The sequence below is a fragment of the Osmerus mordax genome, chromosome 19 (assembly GCF_038355195.1).
Source record: "Osmerus mordax isolate fOsmMor3 chromosome 19, fOsmMor3.pri, whole genome shotgun sequence".
NCBI lineage: Eukaryota > Metazoa > Chordata > Actinopteri > Osmeriformes > Osmeridae > Osmerus > Osmerus mordax.
This window is the reverse complement of record NC_090068.1, coordinates 12,755,213-12,773,336: the sequence shown is the minus strand read 5'-3', so window position 1 is coordinate 12,773,336 and position 18,124 is coordinate 12,755,213. Positions and strand designations below refer to the sequence as shown.

The window sequence follows — 18,124 nt, the reverse complement described above, 5'->3', positions numbered from 1 at the left end:
ACATGCAACATACGACCAATTCTTTAAATTTAGAGAAACTATTAATCGACAGCTCAAAATACTGCCGTCGGTTTTGACATTCTCTAGAAACAGTCGGTTGCGATGGTAAACAATCCGGTTGCTATGCACAATGCACGTGTACGTTCGAACGCGCGCCCGGAACACAGACTGGACCGCGGCTCTCTGACTCAGCTGGACATGAAATGGGCACACTTTTAGCCCAATGTTGCATTTAAAATATCCCAAAAAATATAGATGTGATACAATCTTAGAAACAGTTTTATTCATCATGGCAAGAAGACATTTCCAAGACATTTTCCAGACAAAAAAATGTAACCTAGGCTTAAACCAACTAAACAACGTCTATTTTCGAAAATACATTGTCGCACTTAATTCTTTAGGAGCCGTTATTGTTTTATCTGAATCATTCTACATCTTCTGTCCGACTGTCAGATTCAGGTTCTGTGTTCCCGTCCTCTGTGACATCTTTAGACGTGTCGTTAACTTCTGGGGAGGGCTCGGTTAGCGCCTCCATCGGTTCCTCCACTGCCTCTACAGGGCCTGATGATGCACAGCGTTCTTCTACCACAGGTAATTCCACCTAGAAGAATGATCATCCATGATTTACTCTACTTAAACTACCACCATGGTTACCCTTTACACATGAATATCAATATTTACAGACAAGAAATGACTGTTCCAAAATGTACACAGACCTGTTGTACCTGAGAGGTACTGCCTGTGTTCTCTTGTTGAACGGCTTGCACTGGTTGCCCTATTTCCATCGGTTCCTCTTCTTCCTTGGGCTTCGGCGCCCTCTGCTGTACCACGGGTTCAGGTTCCTTCAGTGGTTCCAGAAGAGGTTCAGGCCTAACTACAGCCACGACTGTGGCTAGCTCCATCTACGTGTCGTAAAACAGAACAGTGGTGACAAGTGTTAAGAAGAATCTTTGAGAGGACCAATTAAAAGACCACTGGGAGGACAAGATGGCCGTCTGATACGATCTCACGAACGACAGTTGGTCCATCACCTCCTTCTCCACAACAGGCTCCATGGGCTCTGGTTCTGGCTTCTTGATGTTGAACTCCAGCACAGCCATCACAGAGGCAGGGATGTGGGCTTGCTGTAACATAGCAACAAGTGTATCGTTTACATCAAACATGTTCCAAAATAAAATACAAAAATCAAAATAATTTAACTCTCAGGCCCTGTTTAAGTCCGGTGCGGTCATTCACAAGAAGGAGACTTGTTCTCGATTCAAGATGGCAGACGAGTGCTACCTGATGGGGGGTGAAGGAGTGAACGTGCTGCAGGAGAGGGTCCCTCATCTCTGGGCAGCGCTCGAACACGCTGGTGAGCTGCGGCGGGGGCAGCTGGAGCAGCACGCTGAAGGACTGCGGCTTGGTCCTCTGACAACACTTCACAAAGCCCTCCCACACCTTGGGGTACTTCCACACCTGCACAGCCAGGAGGAGGTACGGTTCACAACAAGGGGAGACATTCCTTTGCATTTGTATATTCTTATATATACATATTTACTTAATAATAATGTTTAAAAATCTGTTATATTTGCACTGTCTACTACTTGCCCTTGTGTTTACTAACTCTTTCTAACTTTCTAATGTCTATTCTGTGTGAGAACATCGAGAGCACAGTGTGAAGCTGAATCCCTTGTATGTGTACATACTTGGGCAATAAAGCCGTTTCTGATGCAGCAAGTTACCACAAACACGATACTACATCCTCCTGAACAGGAAATGAACAGTCTCGCTGTGTCTGCACGCTCTACAATGCCTCAAAGGAAGACAGGGAGGTCCGGGGATGCCCATATGGGGGTCAGGTGGCTGAGCGGTTAGGGAATCGGGCTAGTAATCAGAAGGTTGCCGGTTCGATTCTTGACCTTGAAAAATGACGTTGTGTACTTGGGCAAGGCACTTCACCCTACTTGCCTCGGGGGGAATGTCCCTGTACTTGTAAGTCACTCTGGATAAGAGCGTCAGCCAAATGACTAAATGTAAACGTATATCTCAGTGGCGGAGCGCAACTGTCGTCGTCATTATTATGGGATGTGGGGGGGGCGTCTGACCTGCTTGAGGATGAGGCGTGACAGGATGTTCATGACGAAGCCTCCCAGCCGAGGGTACATGGTGAGGGACTGGATGACGGTGCGCATCAGCAGCATGGGGAGCGGGCTCTGCTCCATCAGCTGCTGCATCACCACCGCCAGCACCTCCGACGTGTACACGTTCTTCTCCCCGAAGCACAGGTTGGTGGCTGCGTGCGACAGACAACACATCCAAAGCTCAGCATGGAGATGTTGGTGGAGGCAACACGAGTCGTTGTTCAGCCGTGTGTCGGATGATGAGGATTGTGGGGGAAACGACTGACCTTTGATGATGGACTTCATGTCACACTTGGTTGAGTCGATGTTGTGCAAGGCGATGAGGAGTTCCCCAGGGGTGAGAGGGGACATGGAGGAGCTGCCCTCGCCTGGGGGACAGGAAGCAGGAAGTTCACAGGAGATCTTAAGACAGACTTTCTCAACCCTGGTCCTCAGGAATGGTCGTTATCAAGCTCAGCAGAAGCCTGGTAACAACCACCCATTCATTTGAGTCGGGTGTGTTGGAGCAGGGAAACATCTAGAACATGCAGGGTTGAGAAAGGCCGTCTTAGGGACGAAAACCACTCGACCATCACTACTAAAACGACAGTGTCTAAAACTTACTGTGTTGTGTTCCAAGCAGACGATTGAAGACCTCCTTCACCACGATGGGGTTCAGCTTGATCAGCTTAGGAAGGGCCTGGATCACCTCTTTCTGCACAGCAAGGATCAAATCCCCATCACTTTAATACCCCTGCTCGTTCCCCGTCAAACACAGCCATCGTTGTCGTAGAAACCATGCAGAAGCGCACACGTTCGTTTGGATGGAAGCTCACCTTTTCCAGGCCGTTTATGACTGGGATCAGGAAGCGAACATCTGGCACTCGTTTGTGGTACAGGTCCCTGACTCTCTCCACCAGCTCTGGAGATGGGGGCACTGGCGGAGGAGAGGCATCGTTCAGAAGACAGGCGCTTCCCTCACCTTCACTTCAACACAACCCTTTACCAGCTCACAGCCTTCAAAACGAGAGCATGTTTTTACCTTTATCCGTCAGAATGTGCAGACAGCGTGTGACGAGCGTCTCAGCTCCTTTGGGGCAGTTTTCCACCAGCAGCAGCAGGTCTGGGGAGTTCATACCCATCCCACGGATCTAGAGAAGCAACAACATCCACTCTTAACCCGAGATCAACCCTGAGGGGATAAGCTGAGCGGGGGAGGTGAAGGGAAACAGAACAAGGCTTACTGGCTGCTCCACCACGCGCAGCACACTGCGCTTGATGTCAGCGATGGCCTCCGTGTACACTGAGGCTAGCTCATGGACCAGGCGGTGGTTGAGGGGCAGGAGGGAGAGGTACAGGTACAGACACTGTCTCACGGTGTCTTCAGTCCAGGGGGAAGCCACCTCTGTGAGGGAGACAGTGTTTACGATCTTTCGGAATTTTTTTAAAATCCTGCCATAATATTCATCCCATAAATTGGCGGCTATAACCACACTGAAGTAGGTCTACAATTAGTTATTCTGCCACTGCTCAACAACAAAAATGGAGATGACAAAAGTAGCAGAAAGTCGCGAGTCACGACTTTGTCACTAGAGAAGGTGGAAAAATTGCTCAATCTAGCGAACATAGTGGCTAAATCGGCAGAGGGCTCGAGTGACACGTCAAGTAAGCGCAGGAGAGCAACAATTTAGTCCAACCTGTGTCCTTGTCGGCCCCAAAGAGTAAGGAGGGGGGGTTGGGATGGACGAGAAGCTGCATGTAGTTCAGGGCAAACTTCTCGATGTAGTCTCTGAGCTGGTCCTTCTCGTACATCCTCTTAATGAAGGCCAAGGCGTTAGAGCGCACCTGAAGTCACACACAGGTCCAGATACGTGAGACAGCGCTTGTGTTTGGAGAATGGAAAATGTGTGTTCAGGATTATCATATCAAATACTTATATGTATTTATATATATAAATATATATAAATGGATACTGAAGGTTGGCACACAAGTGTGCCACTCCAACACACATTTGAGTGGCCATTAAATCAATAAAGTTGTGGAGCCTTGATGAGAAACACAGAAAGTGATACACCACCTTCTCCTTTTCGTGTGAACTGAGGTCCAGAAGCACGTGGAGATACTGGAACTGTCTGGAGGGACGCTTGACGATCAGCTCCTTGAGGGTGGTCATGCCAAGGTACACCCGAGACTGAGACACAAACAAAACAAAACTCAACATCCTGACAGAGCAGCCCTGTGAAAGGTCGTCAATAGACAGTTTTCAGAAGATGAATAGGTCCCGCCAGGATTACCTCATCTTCACAGTAACGCCTGATCACTTCTAATGCCGATTCTGTGATTATGGGAGCCTCCAGTACAAGCTTGGTGAAGAGCCTGGAAGAGGCAGATGGAAATACTTTGGTTATAATATCAGGAACACACATATAGTGTATACACCCATTCTATAAACGGATGTTGACATAGCCTGCCCTCACAAGGAACACATGTTTTTATTTAGCACAATTGTATCCAAAGCAACATTCAGGGTGAGGCTGAAGGTGTGACCTAGATATGCAGTCAGATGCTCTAACCACCGAGACTGCAGCCTGCTGCTCACCCATCCCTCTGCTCAGGCTTCTCCTGCAGGCCTGACAGCAGGGTGTACAGGCAGTGGTCGTAGCTCTCCAGCAGGCCTGTTGGCTGCTGGCTGATGTAGGTGTTGTACTCCTGGTAGAGGAGGGAGAAGGCCAGGTCGATCCTGCCTCGTATGTCCTCCAGGATGAACTCCAGCACGTTCCCCTTCATCATCCCCTCGAACTGGGTCACCAGCCTGGCCAGGAGCTTGACGCGCACCTGCATCAGGTGAAGGAGGAGATGAGGGAGAAACAGGCTTGTAGGTGAAGGGGAGATGAGTGAGAAACAGGCTTGTCTAGAAATGTGAACTATTTACATTCATTTTTCAATCTGTGCCAGAGATTTAGACATCATGATATCAAGCACTCACATGGGCCATCCCGCTCTGAGCGATGGCCTTCTCTGAGTTGAGGATCCTCTTGACGGCCATGTTGGTCAGTTTCTCCACCTGGGCCTCGCTCAGCGGCTGGATCACGTCGGCCAATCGGAACACCTTCTTCCTCCCGCTGGCGCCCGGAGCCCTGAGGAATCACATCAAGAGAGAGCGACGTTGAGAGAGAGAGAGAGAGCAGAGACCAGAGCTGACCTCCAGGGTGCAGGCGAGACTCTCACTTGGTCTGTGCGGAGGGTACGATGGGCTCAGGAAGCCTCTTCACCAGGGGGGCCTCCTCGGGAGCCTGGCTCTTGTCGTAGCCCCCCACCACAGAGATCGCCTGGCCCAGGGACACTTTGCGCTTGATGAGCAAGTCTTTGGAATTGGACGATTCTCCTTCCTCGTTGTTGTCCTCCTTCCCGGTGTCCTCGTCTCGCGCTCTGCACTGCTCCAGTCCTGCGGGAGGAGAGAGAGTGAGCAGGACGTCGTACGTCATGGGAATGGCGTTGATGCAAATCAAACAGCGGCCTCCATTCTGGAGTTTGACTGAAGCGCTGCACACACACGGTGATGGTGTACTTTACAGCTTCCCCCTGCATGCTGCCTCTACAGCTTCCCCCTGCATGCTGCCTCTACAGCTTCCCCCTGCATGCTGCCTCTACAGCTTCCCCCTGCATGCTGCCTCTACAGCTTCCCCCTGCATGCTGCCTCTACAGCTTCCCCCTGCATGCTGCCTCTACAGCTTCCCCCTGCATGCTGCCTCTACAGCTTCCCCCTGCATGCTGCCTCTACAGCTTCACCCTGCATGCTGCCTCTACAGCTTCCCCCTGCCTGCTGCCTCTACGCCCCTCGTTCTCACCTGGTCCTATTCCAGCTGACGTCATCTGCGTAGCCATCAGCCTCGCCAGGTGTTTGATCTGGGCGTCTGTGCCTGCAGACTCCACGGGAGTGTAAGTGGCCTGGAAGGAAGCTGGCATGACATCCGGCAGGTACACCATGCTGATGAGCACCTGAAACACACACACACACACGGCGTCAGCTGAATGAGCGTCCACAGGGAGGGGGACGCTGATGAAACGCCCGGCCTCCTCAGCTCACCAGATTGGCCACGTTCTCCGGGGAGAGCAGCGGCCGCAGGAAGTCAGCTGTGAGGTCGATGGCCGACTGTGCTGCCGGCAGGGAGGAGGGCTTAGAGACAGACGGAGGGGCGGGATCCTCTTTGTCTTCATCGTCATCCATCAGAGCAGGTTCTGGAAATATTGCCCCACACAAAAATGTTTTGAATGAGATGTTTGTTGATGCTTCTGCTTGGGTTTCAGGGTAAAAAGAAAAAAAGAAAGAAAAGAATTTGGATATTTTTTTAAAACATCGCCTCACCGATCTTGATCTTCTTGCCCTCGGCGTAGGGCTCGTGGCGAGGTCGTTTGCGCTGCTCTCTCACCGACGGTGTGATCCGTGTGATCTCGTTCTGAGACATGCCCAGGTCCAGCAGCAGCGTGCTGATCTGGCCCTGGAACTCCAAGCTGCAGGGGTGGCGCAGCACGGCCACCAGGTGGAGCTTCAGATTCTTCCGCACACTACTCACCTGGGACTTGGCCAAGGTCGGAGGCAGGTTAGCTGAGGATTAGGAATGAGATCTTCAACACTCCTATTTTTAATTGTATATGTGCATAGACTGATAAGCTCTCCAATAACCTTACATAATCTCATTATACTCTATATAAGATACAGCATATTGAGCATTCCAGTGTGTTTATAGGCGAAGTGCTTCCAGTGTGTTGACTGAGAGGAGAGCGTACCATGTAGCGTCTCGTAGGCCTGAACCACTTTGGACATGAACATGGGTCTCTGGCGAGCCAGGGTGGCCAGCGAGCCCAGGGCCGTGGTCAGGTTGATGCTCGTGATCGCAGGGTGGACCATGAACTTCAGAAGCTGCTCCAGGGCAGACTTGCCCTCCTCACAGAGGGTATCTGAGGAAAAACATGCAATGAGAATCGGAACGTCGTCGTCAATGAACAGTGTCACACAACTCATGAGAATTGTGTGACACTGTTCTATATATTGTTTTTTTTTAAGATGATTGTTGGTGTTTTCATGCTTTATTGTACAGGAGTTTAAGTGAAATGTGACAGGAAAGGCAGGGAGGGAGAGAGAGGGGAAGACATGCAGCATAGGGCCCAGGCCGGACTCAAACCCAGGCGACTGCCGTAAGGCCTCAGCCTACATGGTACACGCACTTATCCGTGAGCTCCACATTGTTCTGTCTTGAGAGCGACAGGAAGTAGGATTTGTTTTCTCACCGTAGCGAATGTAGGAGTGGTCTTTGGGAACTTTGTCCAAGCTGATGTCCCCCTCCTGCCTCTTGGGAGTGTCCGAGTCTGACGTCCTGGGAGAGAGAGTGATGATGAGCGACTCCGTGAACTTGATGGCGTGCGTGCGGACTCCGTCGTTGTCGAAGTCCAACAGGGCCAAAACATCCTCTTTCATCTGAGTCACCATATCCCAGCATGCCTCCTGCATCTCCGACACGGCCTTGGAGCGCACCAACCACTGGGGTGGGAAAACGAAGAAGAAAAAAACAGGTTACGCAACGCAGTTAGCATGCAGCGATCGATGGTGTGCGGTGCATGGATTGTGTGTACCTGCAGTGCTACCCTGTAGAGCTGCGTTAGAGTTAGAATGGCCTTCTTCACCACATTCACACTCTCATCTTTAAGAAGCATGTTCAAGTTTGCGATCAGCCTCAGGAGAAGCTCATTGTCTCTTTTACTGTCAAAATAAGAACGAATTTCAGGTCATATGTATTTCATTTAACAAATAGTTTTACTAGCACCAGCTTGTAATCTAACATAGTTGCCAGTATGAATGTAGGTGAGTGAAAAATGATGACATACCATGCTTCCTCAATGAAGCCAATGACAAATTTTCTAACTTCCATTGACTTGTCAGTCTGAAAGGCTATCATCTCCTAAAAGGGACATATAGAAAGATTGAGAGAATTTGTAAGATAAATGAATTACTTTTAACACCCTGGCGTATGTGCTACAATTGTGAAAGCAACAGGATTTCTTACGTCTAAGAAATTGTCAAGTAATGAAGGGTCTTTGTTGATGATCAGCTCCTGAACCTGATCAAAAACACAACAGAATTGTTCACGTTCAACAAAAGAATGTTGCATACAATCTCTTATGTAATGTACACCGTAATTTTTAAGGATTACAAACCTGTTTGAGAACTGTGAGTTTGCTATCTGTAGCAATGAGAGCTGCCTGATTCAGAAGGTCAACAACCTGCGTGGTAAATTAAAAGGAAAACAAATAAGAAGGAATGACTCGGTATTTTGTTTCAGATTGTTACAAACTGGACCAAGGAAAACTGAGATTTATGGTAAACCTTTTCACTGGTCGTCATATCAATAGCCGTATCCTCTCCGGTAAGATCCTGCATAGCCACACACGTCCTCGCACCTGCACCTTCTCCGCTGCCCGAAGCCATCTATGACAGATAAAAAGTTCAGTCCTTTTAGCCTAGCGACTAGCAGTAAACTAATGCCAGTAATGTGCGCAACCACAACAAGCTGTCTGATTTACTAGAACCCAGGTTTAAGTGGTTGGTCTACGAAGTAATGTTAATTTGTTAGCTAGATCTATCATCTACCGGCAAAACAATTGCCCCGGCGATTGTGAGAAAACACAAGCTAGCCAGCTAGTCTACGTAGTAAGCAGGACAAAAACGAGGCTAACTAGGTACAACTTACCTTATCACACGTACTACGGCTCTGACACCACACAATACTATGGATGCAACAACAAAATGTACGAAACAAGATGTTGTTAGGTAGCCTGCTGGTCTAAAGATGTGCTAGGATGCCGCCATGTTTGACGGATGTTTGACGGTATTTCCTTGATGCAACCAAAATAAGCTTCCGGAAAAAGACTCGTTCGGTCAAGCTCCAATGACTTGTGTGGTAAAAAACTCAGAAAGCAATCTTTATTTAGCTAATGAAAGAAGCACATTTAAAACAGTCATCCGATTAGTGTGCTTAGTGTCATCTACATCAAACTCCAACTTGAAAGGACTTGATATATTATCATCAGTCTTTGATATTATTTTGTAACCCCTCCACACACGTGTATCCCCATACCCCGTATGTGAAAAATGCAAATAAATACGAAGCAACGCAAATCAAACTAAACAAACAATTTTCCTTTCCTTTTTGTCATACCATTTATTAATGCATGTATTTACTCCTGGGTACACTATTGCAGGGGAATTCTTTCAAATATGTCAGCCAGGCCTTTAATCCAATCACAGACGAGAAGCGCTCACCGACCAGAGGGCTGCTAGACAGGAACATTATTCGTCCATTTTGTACAGTCGGTCGGTGCATGATTCTCTGGCAAGAAACGATTGTGGTCTGGTGACGAGGGAAAAAGGTTTGCAATGCATATTGTTAGTTTGCAATCCTGCATGAAAACTATTGTACATATGTATAATGCAATTCGATCGCTTTGGCATTGAGTCTTAAACGTAACTATTTAACGTAGCTCTAAGATTGCAAGCTGCAAGTGCAATCTACCAATGCTTTGTCGCAGAAACCGTTTAAGCTAACGCGGTTGCTAGCTACGTCTAGCTAGCTCTACATTGCTAGTCAAAAACGAAACTTATATCACAGTTGATGAAGCAGTGCGATACTAAAGTTTGATAAATAGCCTAGTATTGTCTACAGCTAGCCAAACCGTGTCGGTTCAAACTGTTGTGTTAGCTAACGTAGGACTGGCGACAGACGTTGATTAATATAGCGAGTAGCTAGCTAGTTCTGTTTATCAACAGGGAAGGTAGATATGCTAGCTGTTAGCTAGGCGGACTAGCTAACGTAGCTAGCTGGCTAACTAATAAACATACGCTTACTGTACATAAGTTTGCTTTTCTAGCTGTCCTTTTGCGAAAGTTAAGTATATTCTTCTAAACTCTTCCACAGACTGAGATTGCTGATCACTGAAACTGGACGGTGCATGAAAAATGAGCGGAATCAATGTGAAGAAGCTCAAAGTCAACGAGCTGAAAGAGGAGCTTCAGCTACGTGGCCTCGAGACTCGTGGACTCAAGGCGGACCTTGTCGTAAGGTTGAAGGCGGCACTTGATGCCGAAGCAGCGGGTGAGGTTGCCGGACCACCCGTTGCAGAAGTTGTGGATGAGGGGGAGGAAGAACTAGATGAAGGGGGAGATGAGGACGATGACTATCCCGAAGGAGGCAACAGTCTGTCAGGTATTTCAACTCAACTTAATTTCGAAGCGAGATGTTCGTAGTAAACATGGCCATGTAGTGTATGCACATAACGGTGTACATCTGTTGCCTTGCAGGGAGTTGTATGCAAATGTAGTACTCCTTTGTGTGGTTGTTGTGCAGTTCACAATTGACCAGTATATTTTTACAAATCAGGGGAAGATGAAGAGTCGTACCGCGCGGGAGATCTAGCACGACTCGACCAAGAACCTGACGGGGAACAGTCTGAGGAGGAAAATGTGATTGACGACCAGAGTGAAGAAGATAGTCTGGATGGAGGGCCGGCGTTTGGTGGAGTCCCTGCAATGAATTATGGGATAGGTGACTTCACAGATGATGTGATTGAGCCTCCGACCACAAAGGCCTTCGAGTCAGAGATGAAGCAGGAGTATCGGGCTGATACACCAGAACTTCAGATGCTAGAACCGGAGGTAAAGAAACCAGTGCATTCTGAACCAGAACCTGAACCTGAAGCACGTTTGGAGGAGAATCCTGAAGCTAAACCAGGTTAGTACAATTACAAAACCTTTTTAAAACAGGTTAGGTAAAAAAACAATCGGTCATGAGAAACCATTCGTTAAGCAACCTTCCCTCACTGTATACATCTTTCTTCCCTGTTTTTTTGGGGCTTAGATGAAATCGAGACGGACGCTGAGATCAAGATGGAGGCAGAGCACCAGCAGTCAAACAAGCCTCCTCCTCAGCTTGACCCCCAGCTTGACCTGGAAGCAGAACAGCCAGAGGAGCTCCCGGAGGCCGAGCAACCGGAGCAGGTCTCTCAGGAGGAGCAACCAGATCTGCCTGTGAAGGAGGAGCAGAAGGAGGCCCAAAAGCCAGAGCTGGACGTGAAGAAGGAAGATGAGGAGGAGGCCAGGCAGCCTGAACCTGCCAGTGAATGGGAGGCCATGGACGCGGAGCAGGCTGGCCAGGCCAAATCTGAAGATGACAAGCAGGGCGTTAACCGCAAGAGACCGCACGACGAAGGCCGTGGATACGGCTATTACGAGCACAGAGAAGACAGACGGTTAGATGAACTTGAAATTTACTTTTGTAACTTTTCTTTAAATGGGGAAAAAAATAAAAGTTAGACGCACGCAAGTTTTGTGTTTGTTTGTGGTTGAGATGCTTCATGTTTTCTGCTGGTACACACAGGGCTCGCTCTCCTCAGCCCCCAGCGGAAGAAGAGGAGGAAGATTTTGACGACACTTTGGTGGCCATCGATACCTGTAAGCAAAGCCCCTTTTGCATGAATGCATGTTAAGAGTCATTACAGAGTAACGCACCCTTTGAGTTAACTCACTCTCTTCCACAGACAACTGTGATCTCCACTTCAAGGTGTCACGCGACAGGTACAGTGGCTATCCCCTGACCATCGAAGGCTTCGCATACCTGTGGTCAGGTGCGCGAGCCTCCTATGGGGTCAACAAAGGGCGAGTCTGCTTTGAAATGAAGGTACAGCGCTCTAATTTGACTTTCAGATGCATGCAAAACACCATTGCAAATCACTCTCTGAATTCCTGGCTTTAATCTCACGAGAACCTGTTTGTCATTTGGTCTTGTTTTTTGTTGTCATCCAGATAAATGAGGAGATCTCTGTGAAGCACTTGCCCAGTAGTGAGCCTGATCCACATGTGGTGCGGATTGGCTGGTCCCTGGACAGCTGCAGTACACAGCTGGGTTAGTCTGACAAGTGTTCCAAAGGCAGAAGATTTTATACAAGCATTTTATACAAGACAATATTCTTTAAAATATTATGTTTTTTCCTTTTTTAAAACAGGTGAAGAGCCGTTCTCTTATGGATACGGAGGAACTGGGAAAAAGTCTTCAAACTGCAAATTTGAGGACTACGGCGAGAAGTTTGGTGAAAACGATGTCCTGGGTTGCTACGTGGTAAGTAGCGGTTCGATGTTGTTGTGCCAAAGAGAGGAGAATGGCACACTGGTGACTAGGGGTGGGGGGGGGAATCGATTCACATTTTAATTGCGATCCATTCTGCTAGCGAGTCAGATCTATTCACAAATGTATGTGAATCGCTTAATTTTTTATTATGTTTTTATATATATATATATATATTTTTTTAATGATTTCTTTCAAAAAATCTCAGAAAAATCGTGAATCGATTTTTAATCGAATCGTGACCCCAAGAATCGAATCGTGAGGTACCAAAAGATTCCCACCCCTAATAGTGACCCTCTGTGTTGTACAGGACTTTGAAAACGGAGAAGAAGTGGAGATGGCCTTCTCCAAAAACGGCAAGTGGCTGGACGCGGCGTTTCGTGTTTCTCGCGAGGAGCTGGCTGGGCGTGCTCTCATCCCTCACGTACTGGTGAAGAACTGTGCCATCGAGTTCAACTTTGGGCAGAAAGAGGAGCCCTTCTTCCCTCTCCCAGAAGGATACACCTTCATCCAGGATGTGAAACTGGAGGACAGGGTCCGGGGAACCATTGGGCCTGTCTCCAAAGCTGACTGTGAGGTGAGCGTGGCCCATTTGATATTTGCTACATTTAGTCATTTAGCAGACGCTCTTATCCAGAGCGACTTACAGTAAGTTCAGGGACATTCCCCCCGAGGCAAGTAGGGTGAAGTGCCTTGCCCAAGGAAACAACGTCATTTTGCACGGCCGGGAATCGAACGGACAACTTTCAGAATACAAGCCCGATTCCCTAACCGCTCAGCCACCTGACTCCCTACAATAACTGAAATACTGTGTGCGTGTGTGCGTGCAGTTACACATGTAAAACACATCCGTGTTTTGTGTTTTTCTCTCCTCGTGTGTCTGTGTTTTGTCAGCTGCTGATGATGGTTGGCCTGCCTGCGTCAGGGAAAACAACCTGGGCCTTGAAGCACGCGCTGGAGAACCCTGAGAAGAGATTCAACATCCTGGGCACCAACGCCATCATGGAGAAAATGAAGGTCAGCTGATAAAACGTTTTTAGGAAAAAAGCATTTTATTTTTGGAGCATTTCTGCTTTGTTGGGATGGAGATGACGTAGAGACTCAGAAATGTTGGATAGAGAGAGAGGAGGAGTTCACATAGAAAATGACCCATGCAAGAATTGAACCCGGGTCCCTATGGTTATCTTACGTTGTACACTTACAAGCAACAACCAGGGTGCCCCGAAAATGTGATCGGTGCATCTTGTGTAAAGGCACCACACTTAAGTCAGTAATATCACGTAAGTAATACAACTTTTAATAATATAACCCTTCAGGTGATGGGACTGCGTCGTCAACGAAACTATGCAGGCCGCTGGGATCTCCTAATCCAGCAAGCGACACAGTGTCTGAACAGACTGATCCAGATCGCCGCCCGCAAGAAACGCAACTACATCCTGGACCAGGTACTGTCAGATCTCCCCTCTCTGTTTGCCCTTCTGCTGTTCTCTGATGCACATGTACATTAATGCACTTGTGATATGCTGTTTCTCTAGAAGCCTTGACCCACATCTGAACTCCTGGAAGTTACTTCACTTTCCCTTGTCGTGAACATGCTGATGAATTTGTTTTTGATTACCGTAAATGAAAACCAGAATTTGTCGTTGTATGTTATTATTTTTTTACTCCCTCAGTACTGAATTTCTTGATTGTATGTCATGTTGGAAAAAGCTATAAGCTGCTAAAATAAGATGTTGAAATCAAGTTAACACTGCTGGGTGGTGAGTAAGAAAACACCTTATGTTGCTAAGTTAATGCTAAAGAGTTAGCACAGGTTTAAACTCACATCACCTCTGATGTAAGATTAAATAGATGTTATTAGATATCTACATACAGACTGCATATGGAACTTTAAAATATTGTGTGTTAAATGAATGGAACATCAAGGTAAGTGTACTAACATGCTCAAATTTACAGGACAATGGCAAAGTTAAACTACGGTAGGTAAGGTCTAACGGACATTCGTGTGCTTTGGAACATGTGAGTATTGACAGGTAGGTAGTGTATGTTTGTTACATGATGAGGAGACGAATGACCATGTGACAGGAAGCAGGTAAGCTCTTGTAAGTAACTGGGGACCCTGGTATTAATCATGAGATTCAATACATACATGTGTACCCCATTCGAGAGGAATTCTTTTAAGATGAGCTTGCAGTGTGATCATGTAGAGTTTGGGGGCATGCAGGGGGGACAGTGTGTGAAGCTGCAATGTCGTAACGGAACAAGAATAACATGCATATTGGCGATGCTTGAGACGAGTTAGTCTGACGTAGTGAATATGACGTAAGACCAGGAGCTGCAGCTGTTAATGAGACACAAAAGAAGACAACAGTTCTATTGTCAGTTCGATTTGTTACTGAGTTGTTGTAAAACAGATGCTTGACGCCAGCCCAGGGTAGTAGCAGTGTGACCAGGTCATAGCTTGGAGTTGTAACTCTTAACCTTGTTGCCACGGGTCCCCCAAGTTCGTTCTGACAGGAAACGGTTGACCTAGACACTCAGGTAAGTTTGTGGGGTTGTGAGAGACGAGAATATGTAGTTCCAGAGACCTAGGCATGAAAAACAACTCTCACACTTTCATCATTGCAGGAATCCAATTTTCCCTCCTAATGAAGGCAAAGCCGTAACGAAAGTAAACGAAAAATAATGAAAAGCTTGTACTTCTTTCTTGTCACCATTGCTAGACAAATGTATATGGATCAGCCCAGAGACGAAAAATGCGTCCTTTTGAAGGTTTTCAACGCAAGGCTATTGTAATTTGTCCCACGGACGAGGATTTTAAAGAGCGAACGTTAAAGCGAACTGATGAGGAAGGGAAGGATGTGCCCGATCATGCTGTTTTAGAAATGAAAGGTAGGAATTCCATGGATAACCCCCCAAAAATAAAAAAAACAACACAAGACAATGTATTTGCCATGTTTTTTTTTGTTTTGACGAAAGTTGGAAGACAACCCCCTCCCCCACCCCATCCCCTCCCCCCAGAGAGATACTCTCTGTCTTCCCTCCGTTTTTCATTCTCTTGTTCTGTCACTTTCATCCCCCATTTCTCTGGCACTGCAAACTCGGGTGACGTCCGATTCAAGTGTTGGCTTTGGCATTAACCCTTGAAGGATTATCCTGCGTTTACATTTTAAGTTACAAATTTAATGGAAGCCATTGGTTGGAGTTCAGATACCCCAGTAGTATGATCAGGACACTTATGTCAATAGACTACGCTACCACAAGCTCTGCTTGTGGTTTGCAGCTGCAGACTATTACCCCTCTTTTCATAACTTTTTAGTTTATCTGTAGTTTTTATTTGTTTGATTTAGTTTCTTTTCTCCTTCATTTCCATCATCTATCTAAACTGGAGCAAATCCTCCCCAGTCCTTTTGAGGTAAAGTTTTGCTCCAGGCCAGTATAACTTTCTCTATCACCTAACGTATTCTCCCCCACTTCCGTCTCTCCCCCCTCTCTCCCCCCGTCTCCCGTGGTCAATAAGATGGTGATAACGCTTTTCTTTGTCTTTCGACGGCGCCGCCTCACCCGTCCTGACCGCGCTCCTCTGCTTCCCGTAGCCAACTTTGTGCTCCCAGAAGCTGGAGAGTTTCTAGACGAGGTATCCTACGTGGAGCTGCAGCACGATGAGGCTGAGGTGCTGGTGAAGCAGTACATCGAGGAGGGCCGCAAGGCCGGCCCGCCCCCAGACAAGCGCTTCGACAACCGCCAGGGGGGCTTCCGGGGGCGTGGCGGCGGGGGCTTCCAGCGCTTCGATACCCGAGGCGGCCCCCAGGGCAGTCGAGGGGGCTACCAGAACCGTGGTGGCCCTGGAGGAGGGAACTTCAGAGGAGGTGAGGCCTGTTTACGTTCTAGGTTCTGCGTGGGTCCGTTTTAACGCTCGAGGGACTCAACCTTTCTGCTTTTCTCAGGGTACAACAGAGGGGGCTACCAGCAGAATCGCTGGGGCACTAACCAGCGTGACGTAGGGACGCCAGCCAGAGGCGCCTACAACCGCAACCAGCAGTCTGGAGGAGGAGGAGGAGGAGGGGGAGGGTACAACGGCAATCGCCAAGGCCAGTACAACAAAGCAGGCAGTGGAAGCTACAGCCAAGGACAGGTAAACACTGAAGAAGTCTCTTCTGAACCCAATTGCGGTGAAAGTACCAAGTCAATGAAGTCAACATGTGCTCTCAAAATTATGAGACTCGGAATTAAGCAAGAGTTGTATTAAGTGTTGTCGTTTTCTCTCTTTCCTAGGCACAGTCATACAACCAGGGATACAATCAAGGTAACTACAATCAGGGCAACTACAATCAAGGCTACAACTATGGAAACTACAGCCAGTATCCAGGTTACAGCCAGACCTACAGCCAGGCTCCTGCTGCCAGCGGGCAGAGCTACAACCAGCAGCAGCAGCAGCAGCAACAACAGAGCTACAACCAGCAGTACCAGCAGGTGAGACCAGACACCAGCTGGCTCGCATTGAGATCTCTGTTTAGTAACCTGCTACTCAAATCACAATATCTCAAATCATAACTCAAGTCTGTGTGTTTGTGTGACTCTCTATCTCTATCTCTCTCCTCTCCCCCCTTCTCTCTCTCTCAGTATGCTCAGCAGTGGCAGCAGTATTACCAGAACCAGAGCCAATGGAATCAATACTACAACCAGTACGGCAACTATGGAAACTACTCCAACCAGGGTACCCAAGGCTCTCAGGGTTCTCAAGGCTCCCAGGGAACCCAGTAGGGCCCCCCCAATGAGGCCCTTGTCGGGCCCCCGGCCAGCCCCCAGCCAGCTCCCCCACGGTGCGCCATAACAAGACGACTCTCATTCCCTCAGCAGCATTCCATGCTTGTCCTGCCTGCATCTCTGCCTTTTTCTTTCAACATCTCCCGTCTTATTTCTTATTATAGCGGAATAATTTCAAGGTTTTTATGTTTTTGTTTTTTTTAAAGCCCTAGTTTCACTCCTTGCATTTCAGGATTTGTGATTTATTGTTTATGCTTTGACACTAGCTTCTTAGCATTAGCATTAGCATTTCTTCATGTGGTCACATGCAGCTGTTTTCTTTTCCTGACTATTGTTGACCTTGGTCATGTGGAATGAGCAACAATGGGATAGTTATACGTGCACAAGTAGTACACAAAGTTTTGTGCAGTGAATGTTCTTAGAGCTCAGTGTAGCTGGGATTTGCATGTGTACAGTTCAGTTTGTTTTTAAGAGAAAAGGCTGATCGTGTTGGACAGTTGCTTTTTGTTTTAAATTTACAGTTAATAGTTACTTTTATTTTTAGATCAAAGAACCATACATTTTTTTAGTAATTGGTGTAAACTAATTATCCTCCATCAGATTGATTTAATGCTTATCTTACCCCTATTTATTGAAATTGAGGTCTTGAAGACTGATATTTTGATTATTTTTATATAACATTGTACAAAGAGATATTGTGATTGTCAAACATACTCTAACAACATTTTGTTTCACATCATCTTACACATTTGTGATTCTCATGCTCATCTAGACCTTCCAATCGTTTTTCCAAATTTAGTGATCATTAGTTAGTTTGTGTGGTTGTTAACTATTTTATACTGTATACCATGTATGTAAAACAGTATCTGCATGTCATTGTGTTGAATCAAAAAAAATGCTCTTTTTGTATTTGAGAATATAATCTGAACACAGTAAATGGTTTGTCTTGAGTATTTTGTTCCAGTACATTCAGTTGAAATTCCATAACATACTGTAGATAAATTAGGATACATGCTGTTGGTTTATGGTTTATATTCATGAATTGTTATTACTAATCAGGGTAGCCTGCTATGTTTCCTGCAT

At 47.0% G+C, this 18,124-nt stretch overlaps 2 protein-coding genes across 3 annotated transcripts; one reads left to right on the top strand and one right to left on the bottom strand.

Annotated features, from left to right (window-relative positions):
* Positions 1–261: 261 nt before the first annotated feature.
* Positions 262–8,975, bottom strand: sympk (symplekin). 2 transcript variants are annotated; one of them, XM_067257660.1, is made up of 27 exons: positions 8,849–8,975; positions 8,485–8,586; positions 8,316–8,381; positions 8,165–8,218; positions 7,986–8,059; positions 7,734–7,860; positions 7,392–7,641; positions 6,891–7,061; positions 6,469–6,708; positions 6,190–6,341; positions 5,951–6,101; positions 5,331–5,547; positions 5,089–5,239; positions 4,702–4,937; positions 4,397–4,478; positions 4,180–4,293; positions 3,800–3,947; positions 3,347–3,507; positions 3,145–3,253; positions 2,939–3,039; positions 2,727–2,817; positions 2,390–2,491; positions 2,088–2,275; positions 1,282–1,458; positions 1,032–1,124; positions 717–902; positions 262–601 (listed from the first exon to the last, which is right to left on the bottom strand). In XM_067257660.1, the coding sequence occupies exons 2-27, from the start codon at positions 8,584–8,586 to the stop codon at positions 425–427; spliced, it is 3,720 nt and encodes a 1,239-aa protein (XP_067113761.1). In that variant the 5' UTR covers positions 8,849–8,975; the 3' UTR covers positions 262–424. The 2 variants fall into 2 exon arrangements, with proteins under 2 accessions (XP_067113761.1, XP_067113762.1); XM_067257661.1 differs by having other exon boundaries at positions 726–902.
* A 499-nt stretch (positions 8,976–9,474) lies between these two features.
* Positions 9,475–17,989, top strand: hnrnpul1l (heterogeneous nuclear ribonucleoprotein U-like 1 like). The gene is made up of 16 exons (XM_067256998.1): positions 9,475–9,527; positions 10,073–10,360; positions 10,535–10,885; positions 11,012–11,402; positions 11,531–11,604; positions 11,691–11,830; positions 11,956–12,055; positions 12,156–12,268; positions 12,585–12,851; positions 13,169–13,291; positions 13,591–13,719; positions 14,998–15,166; positions 15,871–16,143; positions 16,222–16,409; positions 16,550–16,747; positions 16,898–17,989. Exons 2-16 carry the CDS (start codon positions 10,114–10,116, stop codon positions 17,036–17,038), a joined length of 2,904 nt encoding a protein of 967 aa, XP_067113099.1. The 5' UTR covers positions 9,475–9,527; positions 10,073–10,113; the 3' UTR covers positions 17,039–17,989.
* The last annotated feature ends 135 nt before the right edge of the window (positions 17,990–18,124 follow it).